The sequence below is a fragment of the Schistocerca piceifrons genome, chromosome 2 (genome assembly GCF_021461385.2).
Source record: "Schistocerca piceifrons isolate TAMUIC-IGC-003096 chromosome 2, iqSchPice1.1, whole genome shotgun sequence".
Taxonomy (NCBI): domain Eukaryota; kingdom Metazoa; phylum Arthropoda; class Insecta; order Orthoptera; family Acrididae; genus Schistocerca; species Schistocerca piceifrons.
The window spans coordinates 305,289,345-305,312,260 of NC_060139.1; the positions used below are offsets into that span (position 1 = coordinate 305,289,345).

The 22,916-nt window shown below is 40.9% G+C and overlaps 1 protein-coding gene across 4 annotated transcripts in view; it reads right to left on the reverse strand.

Annotated features, from left to right (window-relative positions):
• The window catches only part of LOC124775109 (ATP-binding cassette sub-family C member 4-like), a 203,973-nt gene that overhangs the window by 115,604 nt on the left and 65,453 nt on the right, over positions 1-22,916 (reverse strand). For all 4 annotated transcript variants that reach the window (XM_047249940.1, XM_047249938.1, XM_047249939.1 and 1 more), the window contains exon 5: positions 11,127-11,352. In XM_047249940.1, coding sequence (XP_047105896.1) covers positions 11,127-11,352 — 226 coding nt within the window. The remainder of the gene's footprint in view (positions 1-11,126; positions 11,353-22,916) is intronic.

The window sequence follows — 22,916 nt, forward strand, 5'->3', positions numbered from 1 at the left end:
AGCTAGGAGACACAGTTTCCAGCCCCCATCATTTCATGTGGTGCATTTGAAAGCAAATTCGAATTTTTCCTAGACAAAATTCCAGATCTCTAAACTTCCATGAAACTCTTAATGCCTAAATTAAACCGTAATCCTAAATAACCAAAAATGGGCATGAAATTTAATGAATTTTACGTCAAAATTACATAATGTTCCAATGGTTTCATTCTGAAACCACTCACAAAATCAGTAGTACAAACTCAAATTTACGTTATAAAAATTTTAGATGTACTTCCTTTGACTGTTAATGATCTCGATGGACCACTAAAAGAAATAAACTTGTCAGTGTCTCCATGCCATCTGTTGATTTCCCGCTATATAAGTGACTGCCACAGCGCACTACATTCGTAGAAGTACTTCCGTGTACCACTACATGTCTCTCTCTTGGAAATTCATCGGTAGTTTCATGCTACAGCCACTGGTACTCAAAGAGTTAACGAGGCACTCTGTGGCCTTTTAGTCAGAGGGCATGGAAACTTTGTAGTAGCGAGATTTAATATTTTAGGTTCTCTAGGAGAACACTGAAGTGCACAATGAAATTATTTTCACAACTCACAGAAAAATACTAGTTGTCAGCATTTGTCATTTAAGGCTTTTCAGAAATACTTGCAACTAGCGACTTTTTGTAATGCCACAATTTTTGTTTCACCATGACCGGTTATGAAGTAACCTAGCGTCTCGTCAATTTAATCACAAAAAGCGACAGGTCGCAGTTATTTCTGAAAACCTTTATTCGTCAAAATCACAATGTTCCACACCAATAATGGAGCAAAATTTTACCGTTGAAATGTTGTATAATCCGAGTCGTGAATTAGTAACCTTTTGAAAGCCAAATGAAGACTAAGTATCTTACTCTGAGAAGGGCCTGCCATCGAACATGTAAGTAATGAGACAGGCCGGTAATTATTAACACCTGGAGCCTGACAAAAGCATATTATACTCTATCTGGAACTCTACCATATGATATTTATTGCACCTTAAATGATTACACTGCACATATGTGAGGAACAGGATTTCGCTAATTTGAGAGATAAACTGCGAGTTTTTAATTCTTAAAGAGTTAGTAACATTATTAATTTGTTTGACAGAACGGATTAATTGCGATTTGGCTGTATGTATGTGACATTGCCTCAAGCATATCACTTACATTCTTCGTTTCGAAAATATTCGCGGCTATTAATACAGTACTCTCTCATTCTTTGTCACCTTTCTGCAGAAGCGATTGTTCTTAAGTAATATGTTCTTAAGTAATATGAAAACACAGAATACGACGTGACAGCCAGAAACTGTCCGTTATCCGGATGCTCTGATTCGGATGATTTTCTTTTGAGACCAAATGCAGCTGAGTCACTAGTGAGGTGTTTCGCAATGTTACGCCACTTACTTGTGCACTCTGATCTCATCTTAATTTGACTGAAATTCGTGTTTTCTGAGCGCGTGATTGTCTCGTGATGTTTCCACACTGGTTAAATATTGTTCACCACGTTGTTTGTCGAACCTCGTGGTCTTACATCGCGTCATTGTCCCAGATTCTGAGGCCAGGTGGTCACGTGCGGCAATACGGTAATTCAGCGCTTAATACTTTTACGGCCTCGCTTATCGTGAGTAGGCCGACGAACCTCGTGGAGTACGGTGGAATACGAGGCGGAGGAACAGTTGTAAACTATCTCAAGCAGAACAGCTGCCGTGTCAATTTTAGGAGGCACAGAATACTCATGCTGTAGGTGTGTCTAGCAATTATTCCTTCCCATATTCTCTCGAGAATGGTACTTTGAGGATGGAAACAATTTTTTTTCCTCTGCAATCATACTATCCCCCCCCATGAACCACGGACCTTGCCGTTGGTGGGGAGGCTTGCGTGCCTCAGCAACACAGATGGCCGTACCGTAGGTGCAACCACAACGGAGGGGTATCTGTTGAGAGGCCAGACAAACGTGTGGTTCCTGAAGAGGGGCAGCAGCCTTTTCAGTAGTTGCAAGGGCAACAGTCTGGATGATTGACTGATCTGGCCTTGTAACAATAACCAAAACGGCCTTGCTGTGCTGGTACTGCGAACGGCTGAAAGCAAGGGGAAACTACAGCCGTAATTTTTCCCGAGGGCATGCAGCTTTACTGTATGATTACATGATGATGGCGTCATCTTGGGTAAAATATTCCGGAGGTAAAATAGTCCCCCATTCGGATCTCCGGGCGGGGACTACTCAAAAGGATGTCGTTATCAGGAGAAAGAAAACTGGCGTTCTACGGATCGGAGCGTGGAATGTCAGATCCCTTAATCGGGCAGGTAGGTTAGAAAATTTAAAAAGGGAAATGGATAGGTTGAAGTTAGATATAGTGGGAATTAGTGAAGTTCGGTGGCAGGAGGAACAAGACTTCTGGTCAGGTGACTACAGGGTTATAAACACAAAATCAAATAGGGGTAATGCAGGAGTAGGTTTAATAATGAATAGGAAAATAGGAATGCGGGTAAGCTACTACAAACAGCATAGTGAACGCATTATTGTGGCCAAGATAGATACGAAGCCCACGCCTACTACAGTAGTACAAGTTTATATGCCAACTAGCTCTGCAGATGACGAAGAAATTGAAGAAATGTATGATGAAATAAAAGAAATTATTCAGATTGTGAAGGGAGACGAAAATTTAATAGTCATGGGTGACTGGAATTCGAGTGTAGGAAAAGGGAGAGAAGGAAACGTAGTAGGTGAATATGGATTGGGGCTAAGAAATGAAAGAGGAAGCCGCCTGGTAGAATTTTGCACACAGCACAACTTAATCATAGCTAACACTTGGTTTAAGAATCATGAAAGAAGGTTGTATACATGGAAGAACCCTGGAGATACTAAAAGGTATCAGATAGATTATATAATGGTAAGACAGAGATTTAGGAACCAGGTTTTAAATTGTAAGACATTTCCAGGGGCAGATGTGGACTCTGACCACAATCTATTGGTTATGACCTGTAGATTAAAACTGAAGAAACTGCAAGAAGGTGGGAATTTAAGGAGATGGGACCTGGATAAACTGAAAGAACCAGAGGTTGTACAGAGTTTCAGGACAGCATAAGGGAACAATTGACAGGAATGGGGGAAAGAAATACAGTAGAAGAAGAATGGGTAGCTTTGAGGGAGGAAGTAGTGAAGGCAGCAGAGGATCAAGTAGGTAAAAAGACGAGGGCTAGTAGAAATCCTTGGGTAACAGAAGAAATATTGAATTTAATTGATGAAAGGAGAAAATATAAAAATGCAGTAAATGAAGCAGGCAAAAAGGAATACAAACGTCTCAAAAATGAGATCGTCAGGAAGTGCAAAATGGCTAAGCAGGGATGGCTAGAGGACAAATGTAAGGATGTAGAGGCCTATCTCACTAGGGGTAAGATAGATACCGCCTACAGGAAAATTAAAGAGACCTTTGGAGATAAGAGAACGACTTGTATGAATATCAAGAGCTCAGATGGAAACCCAGTTCTAAGCAAAGAAGGGAAAGCAGAAAGGTGGAAGGAGTATATAGAGGGTCTATACAAGGGCGATGTACTTGAGGACAATATTATGGAAATGGAAGAGGATGTAGATGAAGATGAAATGGGAGATATGATACTGCGTGAAGAGTTTGACAGAGCACTGAAAGACCTGAGTCGAAACAAGGCCCCCGGAGTAGACAATATTCCATTGGAACTACTGACGGCCGTGGGAGAGCCAGTCCTGACAAAACTCTACCATCTGGTGAGCAAGATGTATGAAACAGGCGAAATACCCTCAGACTTCAAGAATAATATAATAATTCCAATCCCAAAGAAAGCAGGTGTTGACAGATGTGAAAATTACCGAACTATCAGCTTAATAAGTCACAGCTGCAAAATACTAACACGAATTCTTTACAGACGAATGGAAAAACTAGTAGAAGCCAACCTCGGGGAAGATCAGTTTGGATTCCGTAGAAACACTGGAACACGTGAGGCAATACTGACCTTACGACTTATCTTAGAAGAAAGATTAAGGAAAGGCAAACCTACGTTTCTAGCATTTGTAGACTTAGAGAAAGCTTTTGACAATGTTGACTGGAATACTCTCTTTCAAATTCTAAAGGTGGCAGGGGTAAAATACAGGGAGCGAGAAGCTATTTACAATTTGTACAGAAACCAGATGGCAGTTATAAGAGTCGAGGGACATGAAAGGGAAGCAGTGGTTGGGAAGGGAGTAAGACAGGGTTGTAGCCTCTCCCCGATGTTGTTCAATCTGTATATTGAGCAAGCAGTAAAGGAAACAAAAGAAAAATTCGGAGTAGGTATTAAAATTCATGGAGAAGAAATAAAAACTTTGAGGTTCGCCGATGACATTGTAATTCTGTCAGAGACAGCAAAGGACTTGGAAGAGCAGTTGAATGGAATGGACAGTGTCTTGAAAGGAGGATATAAGATGAACATCAACAAAAGCAAAACAAGGATAATGGAATGTAGTCTAATTAAGTCGGGTGATGCTGAGGGAATTAGATTAGGAAATGAGGCACTTAAAGTAGTAAAGGAGTTTTGCTATTTGGGGAGCAAAATAACTGATGATGGTCGAAGTAGAGAGGATATAAAATGTAGGCTGGCAATGGCAAGGAAAGAGTTTCTGAAGAAGAGAAATTTGTTAACATCCAGTATTGATTTAAGTGTCAGGAAGTCATTTCTGAAAGTATTCGTGTGGAGTGTAGCCATGTATGGAAGTGAAACATGGACGATAAATAGTTTGGACAAGAAGAGAATAGAAGCTTTCGAAATGTGGTGCTACAGAAGAATGCTGAAGATTAGATGGGTAGATCACATAACTAATGAGGAAGTATTGAATAGGATTGGGGAGAAGAGAAGTTTGTGGCACAACTTGACCAGAAGAAGGGATCGGTTGGTAGGACATGTTCTGAGGCATCAAGGGATCACCAATTTAGCATTGGAGGGCAGCGTGGAGGGTAAAAATCGTAGAGGGAGACCAAGAGATGAATACACTAAGCAGATTCAGAAGGATGTAGGTTGCAGTAGGTACTGGGAGATGAAAAAGCTTGCACAGGATAGAGTAGCATGGAGAGCTGCATCAAACCAGTCTCAGGACTGAAGACCACAACAACAACAACAATCATACTATTTAATGGGTGTTTAATATTGCAAGTCTTGGCAATAATAGCGCACGATAGATGTAGAAATGACATTGATACCAATGAAATTTTGTTTGTTTTGTACAATTACAAGTGCCAACTTGTTCTGTCAAATACTTTTTTATACAGATTTTTGAACTAGTTGTGCTGTATGCCTCTTCAAATGTACAATATATAGTACAGTGACAGCATGACATACTTTGTCTTTGACTATGTAAAGCTAATAATTCGTTCAAAACTGGTGAAGATTCAGAAGGCTTCTGGTGATTTTAGCAGTTAAGTGAGGGTTCGAAAACATACGAACGTGACACCTCATCGCTTGAACATGATTTACGTAAACGACATCTAGCAACTGTAAAACAGATGAAAATACAGGATGATACTGGAGGATGAGAGATTACAGGTTTATGAGATACCTGATGCATAAGATATTTTATTCGATGAATTATATGAACTGGAATTTTCTAGTTACCTTTCAGTGAGTAGAACAATAACTCGTGAACACTGCGCAAACCCTATGGACTAACCAGATGAAAAATTATACTTGAGCAGAGGGCTTCGTTATACAATACTTAATTAGAATCTCTCATTACGGGAATACACCTGCACAAATATTCTTTGGCAATGGGGAAACCGGTGGATTTGAATCACGATGAGTTGGAATGCTTAAGATATTTTCCAGATTTGATACACTCTTATTTACATTTATTTATAAGAAAGAGAAACACGTGGTTGAGGAGGTTCTGACTAACGAAAATGTTCTGATGCCCTTAGCTGTCTGTGTTAAGAGCTTCAAATATAGCAATTTAGGGTTGGAATCTACGCAGTGGATGGATCTTGGACAAAACGTTTTGCTCTAAAAGTCTAAAACTTCCGAAAGCTCACTATGTATTGAAACAAGCCGGAAAACTAACCTTTCTCTCGTGGTTTAGAAAAATCACAGGATGTTCTACTTCGGAGTTGCCGAAACATATGTCATTAAATACAATATTCTGAACGAGATATGAATTTTATCTTTCTTTTTTTTACACCTCAATACAGCTCAACAGTAACTATGATTCATTGATTTCTGGCTCGCCACATTCATAATTAACGGCTTTTGTCTTCGGATGATCGTGCCGTCCCATAAAGAAATAAGATGAGCCGTAACAATGCATTTCATGAGGTTTGTAAGTTTCGGCTGGATGACACGTTGCAATGATATTTCGGCTGACAACCATTTCATTTCAGCCATCTGCATGTGAGATTGTTAGCGCATGCCGTTGGCTTTATGCTGAAAATTTGTACGCTGCTGTGTGCACTTAGATCATCTCTGCATGACCGCACTCTGTCTTGTCTTGCTGCATCTGAAGCGCGCAGTCCCACGTGCAACGGTGATATTACATGTGTCCTCTGTCGAAATGGGAGCCTGCGGAGTTAAAATTCATTTTTCAAACTAATGAAATTGTTGTCGGACGTGCCCTTAGAGGCAAAATTTTGAATTTATGAAGATATAAGAAAAATCACTGTGCCTCGTGTCTCATGAAGTTGAAAGCCGCCGTCACGGTTAACCAATGTTCTGCCGAACGTATTTCCAAAGGTTCCTTAGTAATCTAATCCTAGAAGTGACTCATCATGGCCTAGAGTTTCGTTCCAGAATAAGCCATAGTAGGTCCTGTGGAGATACAAGGCTTGGCTGTGATTAACTTATTGGGCTACGAAAGGCCAGTGTAGCAAACGTGTATTACGCACGTTTCACTGTGAGTGTGGTCCGACCAATGTAGGCTTTGCAGTACTGACATAGTATTCTGTAGATTACAGCAACACCCAAAATCAGATCTTTTGCCGAGCAGAGAAGAGTACATGTTTTTGTAGATGAACGGGATATTAACATTATGTTTCTCCATTGCTCAGCCGAATTTATATGAAGTGTTGCTCACATGTGGGTAGAACACCATGGACTTTAACAGCTCCTCCTTTTCTTCATATTCTGGATGAGCCCTGTAACTCCTCGTTTAAGCTGTTCTGAATTGATGTGAGGAATATCCATTGCATTTAAACACAGACTATAGGTGTTCTAGCTCCTTTGCAAAGTTGTCTATCACACGCGTCTCCGGTGCACTATCGTATGAAGGACGCCCATTGTCTGTGAAAGCTCTTTAAATGTAAGTTGGTATTTGTGGGCTTACGGTAAACAGAATGGCTTATTGATTCATCCACTTTCCAACTGACAGACATCTAGAAAAGGAAGACAATTATTTTTCTCTACCACCATCGTAAACTGGATATTCTCGTGAATAGAACTGGTAGAACACCTACACTTTCTGCTTGGAGACAATGGATACATTTCACATCAAATCAGAACAGCTTTAACAGGGAGTAAACGTGTTCATTCATAAGAAAGGAGCTGTACGTCTACGGCGTTCCTCCCAGGTATGGAGAACGTTTCATCTAAATCAGAATACTTCCGCCCACCAGTTTCCTCAAAGTCTGAAATTTCTGCCATTCTCCTCCTTCAAGATCCCTCATGGTGTGTCACATATGCTCGTAGCGCCTGTTGTCAAATACTTGCGACCACTGTTCTCATTATCTACGTATCACAAACTTAATACATGCTGCATAATTATAGTTTTAACGAAATAGATTAGAACTTTTGTGTACAGTCTCCAATCGTTCCTTGGCTATTAACAGGCAATAAAAGGCATTGTAGAAATAAACAGGTACAGAGAAATTTAAGTAGGTGCAGATAGTAGGAAAAACAAACTCGTGATGTTCAGATACGGCATTGGCAGTGTCCTGCTTTATATAGTCACGTCGTTTAAATATCTGCGCGTGACGATGCGTAGCGACATAAAACGGAACGAGCGTGTCAGGACTGGTAGGGAAGGCGAATGGACGACTTCCATTTATTTGGAGAATTTTAGGAAAGTGTGGTTCATCTGTATAGAAGACAGCATGTAGGACGCTAGTGCGACTTATTAGTGAGTACAGTCCGAGTCTGTGGGATACGTACCAAGTCGGATTAAAGTAAGATACCGAAGCAGTTCAGAGGTGAGTTGCGGGGTTTGTTAGTGGTTGGTTCGAACAACATGTGATACGGAGATTCTTCGGGAACTCCGACGGGAATCCCTTGGACAAATGCGACGATCTTTTTGAGGAACACTATTGAAAAACGCTGACTGTGGAACGGTTCTACTGCCGCCAACAAATTTCGCGTAAGGACGACGAACATAAGATACAAGAAATTGGGACTCATACGGATACAAATGGGCAGTCGTTTTTCCCACGCTCTGTTTGTGAGTGGAACAGTAATGGAAATGACTAGTAGTGGTGTAGAGTATCCTCTGCCATGCACCATACGGTTGCTTGCAGAGTATGGATATAGATATCTATATAACTACAACAATAATAATAATAATAATAATAATAAGTCATACGTGAAGTATACTAGCGGCAAGACACAATCAATGCTTTCTCTGCGTGACAGCAATGGAGATACTATCGAAGACAGCGCAGCCAAAGCAGAGTTACTAAACACGGCCTTCCGAATGCCTTCACAAAAGACGACGAAGTAAATATTCCACAATTCGAATCAAGAACAGCTGCCAACATGAGTAACGTAGAAGTAAATATCCTCGGAGTAGTGAAGCAACTTAAATCACTTAATAGAAAGCAAGTATTCTGGTCCAGATTATATATCAATTAGGTTCCTTTCGGATTATGCTGATGCATTAGCTCCATACTTAATCATATACAACCGTTCGCTCGACGAAAGATCCGTACCCAAAGACTGGAAAGTTGCACAGGTGACATCAATATTCAAAAAAGGTAGTAGGGGTAATCCATCAAATTACAGCCACAATCGTTAACGTCGATATGCAGCAGGATTTTGGAACATATATTGTGTTCGAACATTACGAATTACCTCGAAGAAAACTGCCTATTGACACACCGTCAACACGGATTTAGAAAACATCGTTCTTGTGAAACAACTAGCTCTTTACTCGCATGAAGTCTTGAGTGCTATTGACAAGGGATTTCAAACTGATTGCGTGTTGCTGGATTTCCGGAAAGCTTTCGACACCACCACACAAGCGGCTTGTAGTGAAAGTGCGTGATTGTGGAATATCGTCTCAGTTGTGTGACTAGATTCGTGGTTTCCTGTGAGAATGGTTACAGTTCGTAGTAATTGAACGAAAAGTCATCGAGTAAAACAGAAGTGATCTCTGGCGTTCCCCTAGGTAGTGTTATGGGGCCCTTTGATGTTACTGATCTATATAAACTATCTGAGAGAGAATCTGAGTAGCTGTCTTACGATGTTTGCAGATGATGCTGTCGTTTATCGAGTAGTAAAGTCATCAGGAGATCAAAACAAATTGCAAAACGATTTAGAATAGATATCTGTATGGTGCGAATATTGGCAATTGAACCTAAATATTGAAAAGTGTGATGTCATCCACATGTGTGCTCAAAGGAATCCGTTAAACGTCGGTTACACGATAATAATCTAATGGCCGAAAGGAATTACAATTATGAACAACTTAAATTGTAAGGAACACACAGAAAATGTTGTGGGGAAGGGTAACCAAAGACTGCGGTTTATTGGCAGCACACTTAGAAAATTTAACAGATCTACTAAGGAGACTGCCTACACTACGCCTGTCCGTCCTCTTTTGGAATACTGCTGCGCGGAGTGGGATCCTTACCAGATAGGACTGACGGAGTACATCGAAAAAGTTCAAAGAAAGGCAGCACGTTTTGTATTAACGCGAAAAAGGGGAGAGAGTGTCACGGAAATGATACGGGATTTGGGCTGGATATCATTAAAAGAGAGGCGTTTTTCGTTGCGACGTAATCTTCTTACGGCATTCCAATCACCAACTTTCTCTTCCGAAAGCGAAAATATTTTGTTGACACCGACCTAGATAGGGAGAAACGATCACCACGATAAAATAAGGGAAATAAGAGCTCGTACGGCAAGATATAGGTGTTTATTCTTTCCGCTCGCTAAACGAGATTGAAGCAATAGTGAAATGTAAAGGTGGTTCGATGAACCCTCTGCCGGGCACGTAAATGTGATTTGCAGAGTATCCATGATGATGATAATATTGATGATAACAGTAGTAGTAAAGGAGCACGAATGATGAAAATGAATTCAGCATACAAACAATGAACATCTGCAATAAGAAAATTTCTGTCAATGCAAAATTGAGACTTCACCAGACAGTGAACTGCTCTTGTAACGAAAGAGTTTACGGAGGGTATAGGGACCTCGAAGAGCTGAAGATACTTAATTTAGAAGGTGTTCTTCGGACACATTCTTTGAATGGGGCAGGGGAGTATAACACAGCAAATTACAGTTTTGGGTGAACAAGAGAACCGAAGTTCGCTCGGTCCAAGAGGTATGGATCTGGAAGAAATGAGACGACAGTAATCAGATATACGCAACAGGGTTATTTTTTAAATGAAAAAGTCAGACGTTCACGGGTTTTCAGGACAACTAGACTCAGGACGGTTATACGGCCACAAGAGCGAAGGAGGTTACAAAGTATGAGAATGAAAGAATATTGGGCAGTGAGAAAGAGCAGAAGAAACGAAGCTGCCACGAATTACGTGGTTATCAGGTGGCCAAAACGAAAATAATAAAAAATAAAATAAATAATAATAATAATAATAATAATAATAATGTTATTTCCTTTTCTAATGACAGAACATATTTGATTACACCCTGAGACAAGCTGAAGACACTATTTAGCTCAGTGAACATTTTGTTTCATTAGTTTTCTTGTTTTCCGATGATGAATTTTCAGTTTTGCATCTACAGCCTCTATTATCCTCAGAAGGCGTCAAATTTATTCTCACGAACTAGTAAAATGCATACAATGTGCATTTTGTAAATCAAAGATAAATATTGTGGGAACAGCCCGTTAAACGTAATGAATATAACAGTATTAGTAGAGATGCAACAGTTTTTGACTTACGCTGCGACGGTAAGGTGATGAGGAAGACGGAGGCCACCCCTACGAAGGAGGACCAGCCGACGAAGCTGTGCAGCCAGTACATGACGATGGGTATCTGCAGGAAAGGCACCCACAGAAAGTGCGCCCACATGATGACACGGTCGAACCTACTCAGGTCATTCGTCATGAGGTTGACGATGTAGCCAGTTGCCGTGTTGTCCATAGTCTGCCTGCTAAGACGCAGCACCTGTCACGGAAAAGAAAAAATCTCAATAACCTCCAGTATTTCTCTCAGAAAAATCATCAACGTTGTGCACATCAACTTTTGTATGCCAGAGCAGCTCAAGAGGTTGGAACGTTTCCTTCTGAACCTGCTGCGCCACAAAATTCACAAAATTGATTTGGCAAATTGTGACAAAGCTACTTCCTACCACCCACGCAGTTATGTCAGTTCGTGGGTGTTGTTATGGTCTTCAGTCCAGAGAGTGGTTAGATGCAGCTCTCCATGCTACTCTATCCTGTGCAAGCTGCTGCTTCTCGAAGTACCTAATGCAACCTACATCCTTCTGAATTTACTTAGTGCATTCATCTTTTTGTCTCCCTCTACGATTTTTACCCTCCACGCTGCCCTCCAATACTAAATTGGTGATCCCTTGATGCCTCAGAACATGTCCTACCAATAGTCCCCTTCTTCTAGTCAAGTTGTGCTATAAGTGTGCCAAAATGTGGTGGTTCCTTCTGCAGGCATCCTACTCTCCAAGTCCTCATTCCACAATACTTTCTAGTTGCCAAAATTATAGTCAATTTCGACACCACTGTTGCCGTTAAGGGAATAATTCTAGAGCAGTAAAGAAAATTCTGAAGAAGCTTTGCAGCAATGCATGATGAAGTGGGAGAACCCTTGGGAGAAGTATCTGAACGGAAGGCAACAAGAACTACTGATCTGAAAGTTGGATGGAACTGTTACTAACAGAGTATTTTTATGAACAAGCGTCGTGTGCTTATATGCTGGGCGTGGTAAGGGGCTACTGTAACTTTCTCAGAACAACCGTATATGAGTGTAACCTACTACTCTTTAAGCTTTATAGTTACTTTCACTTTCAGTTCATAACAGCTTGACGACCATGTAGAAAATTCTTTTTAGCAATTCCTGAGTTATTTAGGAAGAGATTAGAGTTTAACGTCCCATCGACAGAGACGTCATTGGACACAGGGAACAAGCTCCGATTAAGAAACGTTGGAGAAGGAAAGCGGCCATGCCCTTTCGAAGGAACCATCCCGGAATTCGCCTTAAGCAATTTACAGAAATCATGGAAAACGTAAATCAGGATGGCAGATGCGGGTTTGAACCTTCGTCCTCCCGAACGCAAGTCCAGTGTGTGATCCACTGTGCTACCCCGCTCTACCTGAAAGACTTTTAACATCTATATTTTGTGAAAATCATTTATGCTTGGTGCTCGGCAGCGTAAGTATGGTAGACGTAGACACTGTTGCACTATATCACTATCATTCCGTTGTTCGTCACAGTTAACATCCGTTTCAATATTCTGCCATTCCATACTTTTTATATACGAAGGCGTGATCAAAAGTAATGCCTCCGAATTTGTGTGAAAACTCAAAGCTTTTAAAATAAAACTAATTTTATCAACTTTCCACAACCTTATTCTTCATGGCTACATATTTATTACTTAAGATACGCTGGCGACGAACGCATTTCTTCCAACAAGAAACCAGTTTCTTGATACTGTCACTGTAGAATGTTGTCGGAGTGATAATCTCACTACTGCTTGCACCGCTTCATCACTATGAAAGTGAAGCCTCCGAAGGTGATTTTGGAAACAGAAGAAAATAGGATAGGGCCAAGTCGAGACTATGGATGATCGATGACAGTCAACCCAAGGCACCGGATTGCTGCAGGTGTGTGTCGTCTGGCATATCGTGCTGAAGCTAGGGATGTTCCAAATGTGGACGAATTCTTAGTATCCTTACTTTCACTTTTCTGACGGTCTCTCAGTTTTACATGCGCCACGTTACACGCTAGAATTCGGAGCGCTCTAGCGGCAGAGGGTTACAACGTGGGTCAATGAAGTGGGAAAGCTGGCCGAGTAATATAAATGACATGTGATTTCTCAACCAATATTGAGAAAGGAATAAGAAATTTGGAGGCAATACTCCTCACGACACCTCGTGTTCTACCCTTATGCCCAATTCGGTCAAGTGTGTGCGGGGGAGGCGGTGGGGTAATTAGAGAGAGAGAGAGAGAGAGAGAGAGAGAGAGAGAGAGAGAGAGAGAGAGAGAGAGAGAGGAGAGGAGATAAATTATCAATGTCCTTTTCAAAAAGAGCATCCCAGGACTAGACTACGTCGATTTTTGGAAACCAAGGTTTAATTACAGTTAAACATGTAAGTTTGGTTGAATTACCTAAAGAAGGAGCTGTAAATCGAATGTACGAAATAAAAAAAATAATTATTAGTATTCCTTACCCACGAGAGAATTTATGTAAATTCGACCTGATATAAGCAGCTTGGTCATGAAGGTTGTCACTAATTCCCTTAACACTTTTTTGAGATTATATGTTCCCTGTTGAAATTATTCTTCGTTAATCAACGCCGCAAATGCCTACACTTTACTAATATTGTTTTGTTGCTGCCCATTCAGCTGGAGTGAAGAGACCCCGCATTCATAGCGGCTAAGCTGTGGATGGGTATGTTGTGAGGCAGACTTTGGGTATATACAAATGCTAGAGGCAATAGCGAGGATATTTCCACAGTGGATCACCTTCCTACGTCTGCAGTACTCAACAGATGCCCATATATTAGTAGATGTGACCAAGTTGTCGAAAGAGCAGAAACAAAATAGGCAGACTGGAGGAGTTCTAATAGGCGACTGATGTGTCAGTAACAACTGCTAACTTATGAAATACTGTACTTGGTGATATAGTGAAATTTCATTACTCGTGAAAATAAGGTCCATATAACTCTAAAAAATACCTGAACTCCGAAAACCACGACGATACTTCTGCCCCTACAGCAAAAATAATTCAAATACCCGATGATTTTAATTTGTTTAAATAATAAAGCATCATGAAATATTTAAAGAATATCTCACTTCATACGTTAGGCAATGGTTACTACAGATGCCAATCATTCGTGACTGACGTCTTTCATAAAATCCGACAACTAATTTTAGAGGCAGTTCGTAAATACCTTGTAATTGGTGACGGCTCTTTCGCAGCACTTCGTACCAATTTAAAATTACCAATGAAATAATTGTACCGAGCTTCTAATAACTAGGAGGATACAAGATGACTTGGACAGGATTTGTGATTGGCGTAAAGAATGGCAGCTAACTCTAAATATAGATAAATGTAAATTAATGCAGATGAATAGGAAAAAGAATCCTGTAATGTTTGAATACTCCATTAGTAGTGTAGCGCTTGACACAGTCACGTCGATTAAATATTTGGGCGTAACATTGCAGAGCGATATGAAGTGGGACAAGCATGTAATGGCAGTTGTGGGGAAGGCGGATAGTCGTCTTCGGTTCATTGGTAGAATTTTGGAAATATGTGGTTCATCTGTAAAGGACACCGCTTATAAAACACTAAAACAACCTATTCTTGAGTACTGCTCGAGAGTTTGGGATCCCTATCGGGTCGGATTGAGGGAGGACATAGAAGCAATTCAGAGGCGGGCTGCTGGATTTGTTAGTGGTAGGTTTAATCACCACGCGAGTGTTACGGAAATGCTTCAGGAACTCGGGTGGGAGTCTCTAGAGAAAAGGAGGCGTTCTTTTCGTGAATCGCTACTGAAACCAGCATTTGAGGCTGACTGCAGTACAATTTTACTGCCACCAACTTACATTTCGCGGAGAGACCACAAAGATAAGAGAGATTAGGGCTCCTGCAGAGGCATATAGGCAGTCATTTTTCCCTCGTTCTGTTTGGGAGTGGAACAGGGGGAGAAGATGCTAGTTGTGGTACGAGGTACCCTCCGCCACGCACCGTATGATGGATTGCGGAGTATGTATGTAGATATACTGAACAACTTACAGCTACTGTAAGAATACCTTTCCTTTCAATTTTGCGTCACAAGAATCGGTAAACTAACCTAAGTATTTGGAGCATGAGTAGGAATAGTGGGAACAACAACAAGAATACTTATTCCTGCTGAACTGGGGTCACTTGCGTATCTAACCACTGTCGTGACTGCGAGATACGACGGTAGGGAAGATGGTATTTCAGAACTACGGCCAAGTAATTTTCAGGCAAAAATTACTACAACAGTGTACACGCCATCCTTATCAGCGTTCTTGGCAACACACTGCCGCTGGTAATTTTCAAACCATTGTCTGATTACCGCAGGGTATGCAAGTAAACGTTAATCTACGAAGAAGACAGGTTGAACACTGACCCGTTTACTGCTATAGTTAGAATTAATTTCGCCATAAGCTTATCTAGCTGGACGATAACAAACCAAACATTTCGACAAAGCGAGTAAGACCGCAAGTGTCAAAAATATTTTAAGCGAACTGCATTTGAAAAAAATCAATAGTACAGAGCGACATTGGAAATAATCCCTTTCTGTATACGCGTAGAACAAAATTGCCTTCTCCATCAAGTGCAGATCTGACCCCCAGAAAGAAAACTTCGCGCAAAACTCAACTCATCACTCTTCATATATGATTATCCGAGATGTACGGACAGTGGTAACAAGACTGTTTTAAAGTTGCTGGAATGATTTATTAATGTGAAGAACTGTGAAGTTTCACCACGGCTTGGAAGCCATGTTGAACTGTGGGTTCTATCAGTAAAACTAATTCGAAGGTCTGAAGAAGGTAATATGATACAACCACATATTGGATCACGCATAATGGGACACTGTGGTGTTAAAATGAATCTTCTGGTAGATAGTGATTTATTTAGACTTTCTGGAAACTATGGATTCGGTGCCATGCCGACATATGCTAAATAAAATACATCCGTGTGGAATATACGACAAGTGTCTCACTGGACGGAACTATTTGTCTGGCAGAACTTAACACTTTATCCTGCATGGAAAGGCAACCTTAGAGGGATATTCCCCACATGCCCCCGAGCCCAGCCCGTGAAGTGTTGCAGAGTCATACCAAGTCGCGTCGTACAGTCACCTACACCCTGAAATTTTTGATACTTCTTTATCAGTTCAACGACACAGCAAAATAATCGCCTCCACGCATACTACCAATCGACAGGGACGTGGATTCAATATTTTGAATTCATTACGAAATACGCGGTTGTCAAATTACAGATAGCTTCCTAGTGTATTAATGACTTAGAGAACTGAATAATTGCAAACTCACCATTTGTGCAGACATGGGCTTCTTTACGAGGAGCGTGAACAGAAGTTTAATAATACCTAGTGAAATACGGACAGAATATAGAACCAGATAAAAATTTTCTGCTTGCTATCAATGCATAGAAACGCAACGTTTCAGTAGTGTCAAAATGTAGTAATTTTTAAGTACATAATCGGTCGCAGCTACAGTAAGTCTTGTCATACTACCACCTGGCAGTAACAATACGTGAGCATGTTAACTGAAATGCTTTCATGGCGTAATTTTTGAATGTTTGATACACACGGATTGGCAGCTTGCTGGAAAACGGTGGTTTGACTGTAAGAGGAACTTCTCACAACACACTTACGACCTATTCTGCAGTTCTGTTTAAGTCCGGACACCGTCAGCTCAAATTACTAGGGCCATAGAAACTTTAGAAATAGCGTCAGAAAATTTGATCACTTGCTGGCTTATCTAATGGAATAGTACCAGATATACTGGAGTTTCTGGCGTAGGAAGCACAGGTGATATTTCTCGGGAGTATATACTTCTTTAGTTCCAAAATACATTTTGTCTTTTGGCGCAATCTACGAAAATATTTCATACACTTATGCAATGGTTCCGTAAAGAATACCACGAAAAAATTATACTAGTATGCGCTCGCATAAGCGCACAATAATTTGCTCAGCTCCATTGGTGAATGAAGCCCTAGTTAAATTATCCCTCAGTCAAGAATTGATTGTGTACAGGTTTATATGCAGACATAGGCATCATGAAGATGCGTTAAATGAGCGACAAAGACACGTCTCCGTGTTAAGTGCGTAAGCACTAATCTGGCATGAACATACGTGATAATGCCGGCGCTTAACTTTAGCCTGATACAATGCCCGTACTGACGGGTCTTTGGTGTCGTGTAGGCAGCGGCTATTGTGAGGATTGGCCCTGATCCTACGCATACTACTTGTGCAATAACAGTAAACTATTTTAAATGGTGTAGTTAAAGCATTTTAGATAATTATTCATTCAGTTCCTCCCTGTAACAGAGACCTTTTGTTCCGATGCGCATACAAATTTGAAGCAAAGCACAATATGATGTATGACATATTCTGTGTCTTAAAACCAAGAACCTTATTTCTCTAATAACTTTCTCTTTTTTCTAACATTTACTCGCACTGACCCGAAAGAACTACATTATTTGCCTATTTTATAAGACATATGTTTAACGATTCTGAAGAAATCTGTCGACCGTTATTCTTGCCTCTAAGCACTGGTTTCCGGAAAGTATACACATTTCCGCAAGAAACTTCAAGATGATTGGGGATCAGAGAACTCTCCCCTCATCGTGCAGATACACAAGACGGGAATGATGCAGAAATACATTCTTTAGTGGCAACACTTCGTTGGCAAGAATAAAATTTCTACCCAGGTCCCCGAAAAGCATCTGAAAGTAGAGAGAGCATTTCAGGAGCATGGTTTCTGATAAACAGAGCACATAACTTTCATGAAAGCCAGAGTAACAGTCGAAAAGACTACCAGTGACGCTTTATTGCTATTTAATCTGTCAACTGGTTGGGTTTATTTCCCTCGTGGTGGTACGAAAAACATTTCTAATTCTCACCGCTATTCAGACGTCAGTCTACTTTGAGCTATTTTCCGTACAGCTTTCCTCTTAATATAAAATTGTATCTGATGGAAAAACCGCTAACAGGACCTTTTCAACTGAATTACTTTATAACTATCACACATGGAGTAAATTACTTCTCCCCTGCAATAGGAAATAATTCCCTGATCAATAGCCTGCAGCGTTTTCTAGCATGAGCTACACCGCCAAACATTCGAGCCATTAGACAAATGTAAAAAAGTAAGTAAAAACAAGAACTGACAGGCGAAATATCACATATTATGTAAAGATAAGCTTGTAATCCTTGTGGGTAAAAATACAACACGTGGAAAACAAGGCTTTGCCTCAGGTTTTACATTGGAGATTTCGTTCACAATGAGCGGTGGTGGCGTGGAGTCATGAAGGCTAGTAAGTCATCGATACTAACAGCAATATTCTACAAAACTTCCTGGCCGATTAAAAGTGTGTGCCGGACCGAGACTCGAACTCGGGATGTTTGTCTTCCACGAGCAAGTGCTCTACGACAGAGTCGTGCTGGGGTAGGTCAGCTAGTCTGTCCGACACAGTTTTAATCAGCGTACAAACTGTTGCAGAGTGAAAATTTCATTCTCTAGCCATTATCTAGCTAATTGTACCTGTCTATTCTTACCACGATAGTAGATGATCAAGATCCTGGGTGTGTATCGACCTAAAATCGGCGCGGACGTTACTGGTGGCGATAACAGCACAACCGACATCCTTGACTCTGCATGCAAAGCTTTTATTCGCTTTTGAACATATTGGTGGTCTTAAGATCTGAAGGGCCAAAGAAACTGGTATAGGCATGTGTATCCAAATACAGAGATATGTAAACAGGTAGAAGACGTCGCTGCGGTCGGCAACGCCTATATACGGCAAGTGCCTGGCGCAGTTTTTAGAGCCATTACTGCTATTACAAAGGCAGGTTATCAAGATTTAAGTGAGTTTGAACGTGTTGTTATAGTAGACGCACGAGCGATGGGACACAGCATCTCCGAGGTAGCGATGAAGTGGGGACTGTACCGTGAATATCAGGAAGTGCAACCCTTCAGCAAATTGCTGCAGATTTCAATACTGGGCCATCAATAAGTATCTGCGTGCGAACCATTCAACGAAACATCATCGATATAGGCTTTCAGAACCGAATGCCCGCTCGTATACTCTTGATGACTGCATGACACAAAGCTTTACGCCTCGCCTGGGCCCGTCAACACCGACATTGGACTGTCGATGGCTAGAAACATGTTGCCTGGTCAGACGAGTCTCGTTTCAAATTGTATTGAGCGGTTGGACGTGTACGGATATGGAGACAACCTCATGAATCCATGGGCCCTGCGTGTCAGCAGGGGACTGTTCAAGCTGGTGGACACACTGTAATGGTGTGGGGCGTGTGCAGTTGGAGTGATATGGAGATACGACTGAAAGGTGACACGTACGTAAGCATCCTGTCTGATCATCTGCATCCATTGACGTCCATTGTGCATTCCGACAGACTTGGAAAATTCCAGCAAAACAATGCGCTCACACGTCCAAAACTGCTGCAGAGTGGCTCCAGGAACTCTCTTCCGAGCTTAAACTCCTCCGCTGGTCACCAAACTTAGGTGAGTCCACGCCACGTCGTGTTGAGACACTTTTGTGAGCTCGCGGGGACTACACGATACCGGGCAGGTGTACCAGTTTCTTTGCTCTTCAGTGTATCAGTACTACAATTCCGTCAGGCTCTACCATGAAAGTGAGAAATTAGCAGACAAATAGACGTATTTCAAGTAACAGAAGTTGCCGTGTTGTACATTCTACACTTGTCTTAATCGTCACCCCTAATTCTTTAAGGAATCGAACTTCCACATGTAAACGTGATATCTCGCGATCTGTGTCTCTTACAATAATATAATTTTGCACGAACATTCAGTGGTATACGTGAATACTATCTGAAAAATGTGTTTGAAATGGAGTTAGTAGTAACGAAGCAATACATTTAAAGTCATGCCTGATGCTGCAGTTTACCTACATGGACAGTGAAAATTTAAGCAATAAACTGTTTTTCCTTTCATAGTTTTATGGACAGGATAAGCGAGAAAAAGTGAAATCACGCCAAAAATTTTTTGGAAGTCGCAAAGTGCTCTCTTTTTGAAATACCGAATGAATATAGTCCGGCGAATTTGCGCACCAAGAGTTGCACTGCCGCAAGACATAATACACAAAGTTTGTAACTCTAATTCTTATTGTATTTAACCTTTAAAATAAGATTATAGTTCTTAATCAATGGTTTAGGACAACATTTCATATTTTTTGTCACCCTTGGAAGCTATTACATAGACAACCTGCAACTGGGATCGTGCAACAGGTTACCCTTTGGCACTCTATATAGATCCGCCATCAAAGTGCAAATGAGGACTCTCAGTGAAGTAAAAAGTTATCCATTTCGTAGCGTGGTGATCCAGGCACCAGAATTTAGACTGAGGAAAAAGAAAAGTCTTTGTTGTAATGTTGAAATTACTGTTTATTGATTCATTAATGAAGCACGTTTCGGCTAATTTAAGGCATCTTCAGACTGGCCGGCAATTTTAATAAACAAGTTATGGATATCGATGCTAGAACATCCCCAAAAGTATTTAAAATGGCCTCGTTATGTACAAGAAAATAATCAGGCAAATACGAGCTTCTGTCATGTATTTAAAGTATAACATCCGATAACCTTGCCGGGACCCGTAATGTGAACCACAGAATGCAAGGCAAGATCAGGCCTCTACAATCTGTCAAATGGTGAACATGCCAGAAGAGTCGTTCTACATCCTGCGACCACAAACACAGTACTGGGTCACAGATATACATTTTTTAGGCCTCAAGATGTAGAACGACGTTCCACATGTTTATGACTTGACAAATTCTGCCTTGCATTCAGGCGAATACATTACGTGTCACGGCAAGGTTATCGAATGTTATGATTTTAATACATGACAGGAGCATATATTTGCCTCTAATTTTCTTGCACATGGCGAGGGTAATTTATTTTTGCGGATGTTTTATCATCGATATCCATAATTAACTTATCGACATTGTAAGTCAATCTGAAGATGCAATGAATTACGTGAAACGCGTGTTAATGAGGAAATGGATTTCAACATCGTAACCAAGATTGTTTTCTTCTCCTCTCGAAGAAGTGATTTAAACACAACGCTATGGGACAGTTAATGGCATAGATCTGAATGACGTGATCACCATGTCCCATAAAACTGGATCACTGCATTCAATACACCCTCCGCAGGTAGAATGCATTTGACGATCACTCGCACTGGAGGTCATGCTGAGACCGATGGGACAAACAGGCGGTTCCTGACCTGAGGTAGATGACGGCGGAATTCACTAAGTGAACAGCTGGCCAAATAAGAAATCCAGATCGTAGTAAAGTCGGCGTAAGCTTACACGAACAGTCCAGGGAGCAATCTGAATCAAAAACACAATGCCGGCAAGGCCAAACGTATTACTAACCGATGGCGCATATATGCACTGAGATGACGAAAGTTCTGGGATAGCGACATGCACATATATGAATGGCGGTAGTATTGCGTACACAAGGTATAAAAGGGCAGTGAATTGGCGGAGCTGTCATTTGTACTCAGGCGGTTCGTATGAGGTTTCCGACGTAATTATGGTCGCCCGACGGGAATTAACAGACTTTGAACGAGGAATGACAGTTGGAGCTAGACGCGTGAGAAATTCCATTTCGAAAATCGTTAGGGAATTCAATATTCCGAGATCCACAGTGTCAAGAGCGTGCCGAGAATACCATTAAGAGAAAGCCATCGGCCACTGCGTTGCCCTTCGTGACAGGTAATGCCCGAAATTTGGTATTCTCGGCACACTCTTGACACTGTGCATCTCGGAATATTGAATTCCCTAACGATTTTCGAAATGGAATTTCTCACGCGTCTAGCTCCAACACCTCGTTCAAAGTCTTAATTGCCGTCGGGCGACCATAATTACGTCGGAAACCTCATACGAACCGCCTGAGTACAAATGACAGCTCCGCCAATTCACTGCCCTTTTATACCTTGTGTACGCAATACTACCGCCATTCATATATGTGCATGTCGCTATCCCAGAACTTTCGCCATCTCAGTGCATATATTTCAACTTTTGTAGTCCTCAGCTGCGTGGAATATTACGATATGTTGATAATTTTACTTTTGGACCGTATAATTACAACAGAATGAAATAATTTTCGTGCCATATGCGTTTCGCCTTTATTCTTTGCAAGATATCTTCAGTGACCTGGAATATGTACATATTCTTGGTTATACTATTTGGTTTACATTTTGAGACGATGTATATATAGGTGATAAACAGTTTTGGCAATTTGATTTTCTGTGATGTAGCAGTAATTTAAAGTTCTACTTACAAGTTTTGTGGATGTTGTTCTACATGTTGTGCTTTTCTTCCATTTTTGGCGCTTTTCTTTTTATAACTGCCATTTCAAATTTTGTTTTTGAGATTTCAAATCATTAGGAAGTGAACACTTGTTTTTGTTATGTTTTGGTTGGTGTTGCCAGTTGTCAAATGTTATTGGCAACGATCGAACGTTATTGGGAACTATTGAATGTATTTATGTGATCTGTGTGCGTCATTTTGTGTGTGTGTGTGTGTGTGTGTGTGTGTGAGAGAGAGAGAGAGAGACTTATTAACGGTCGCGATGCAAAGTGCTATTTGCGTTGGTCATTTCTGAACTACAGTTTAGGGTCTGCACGTCTGCACTCTCGTTTACATATTTTTGTTGCATAGAAAGACTTTAAAGATGATTACTCAGTAGCTAATGAGATTATTGTTTTGTTGTGGTGCAAACAAATAATTCGCACGC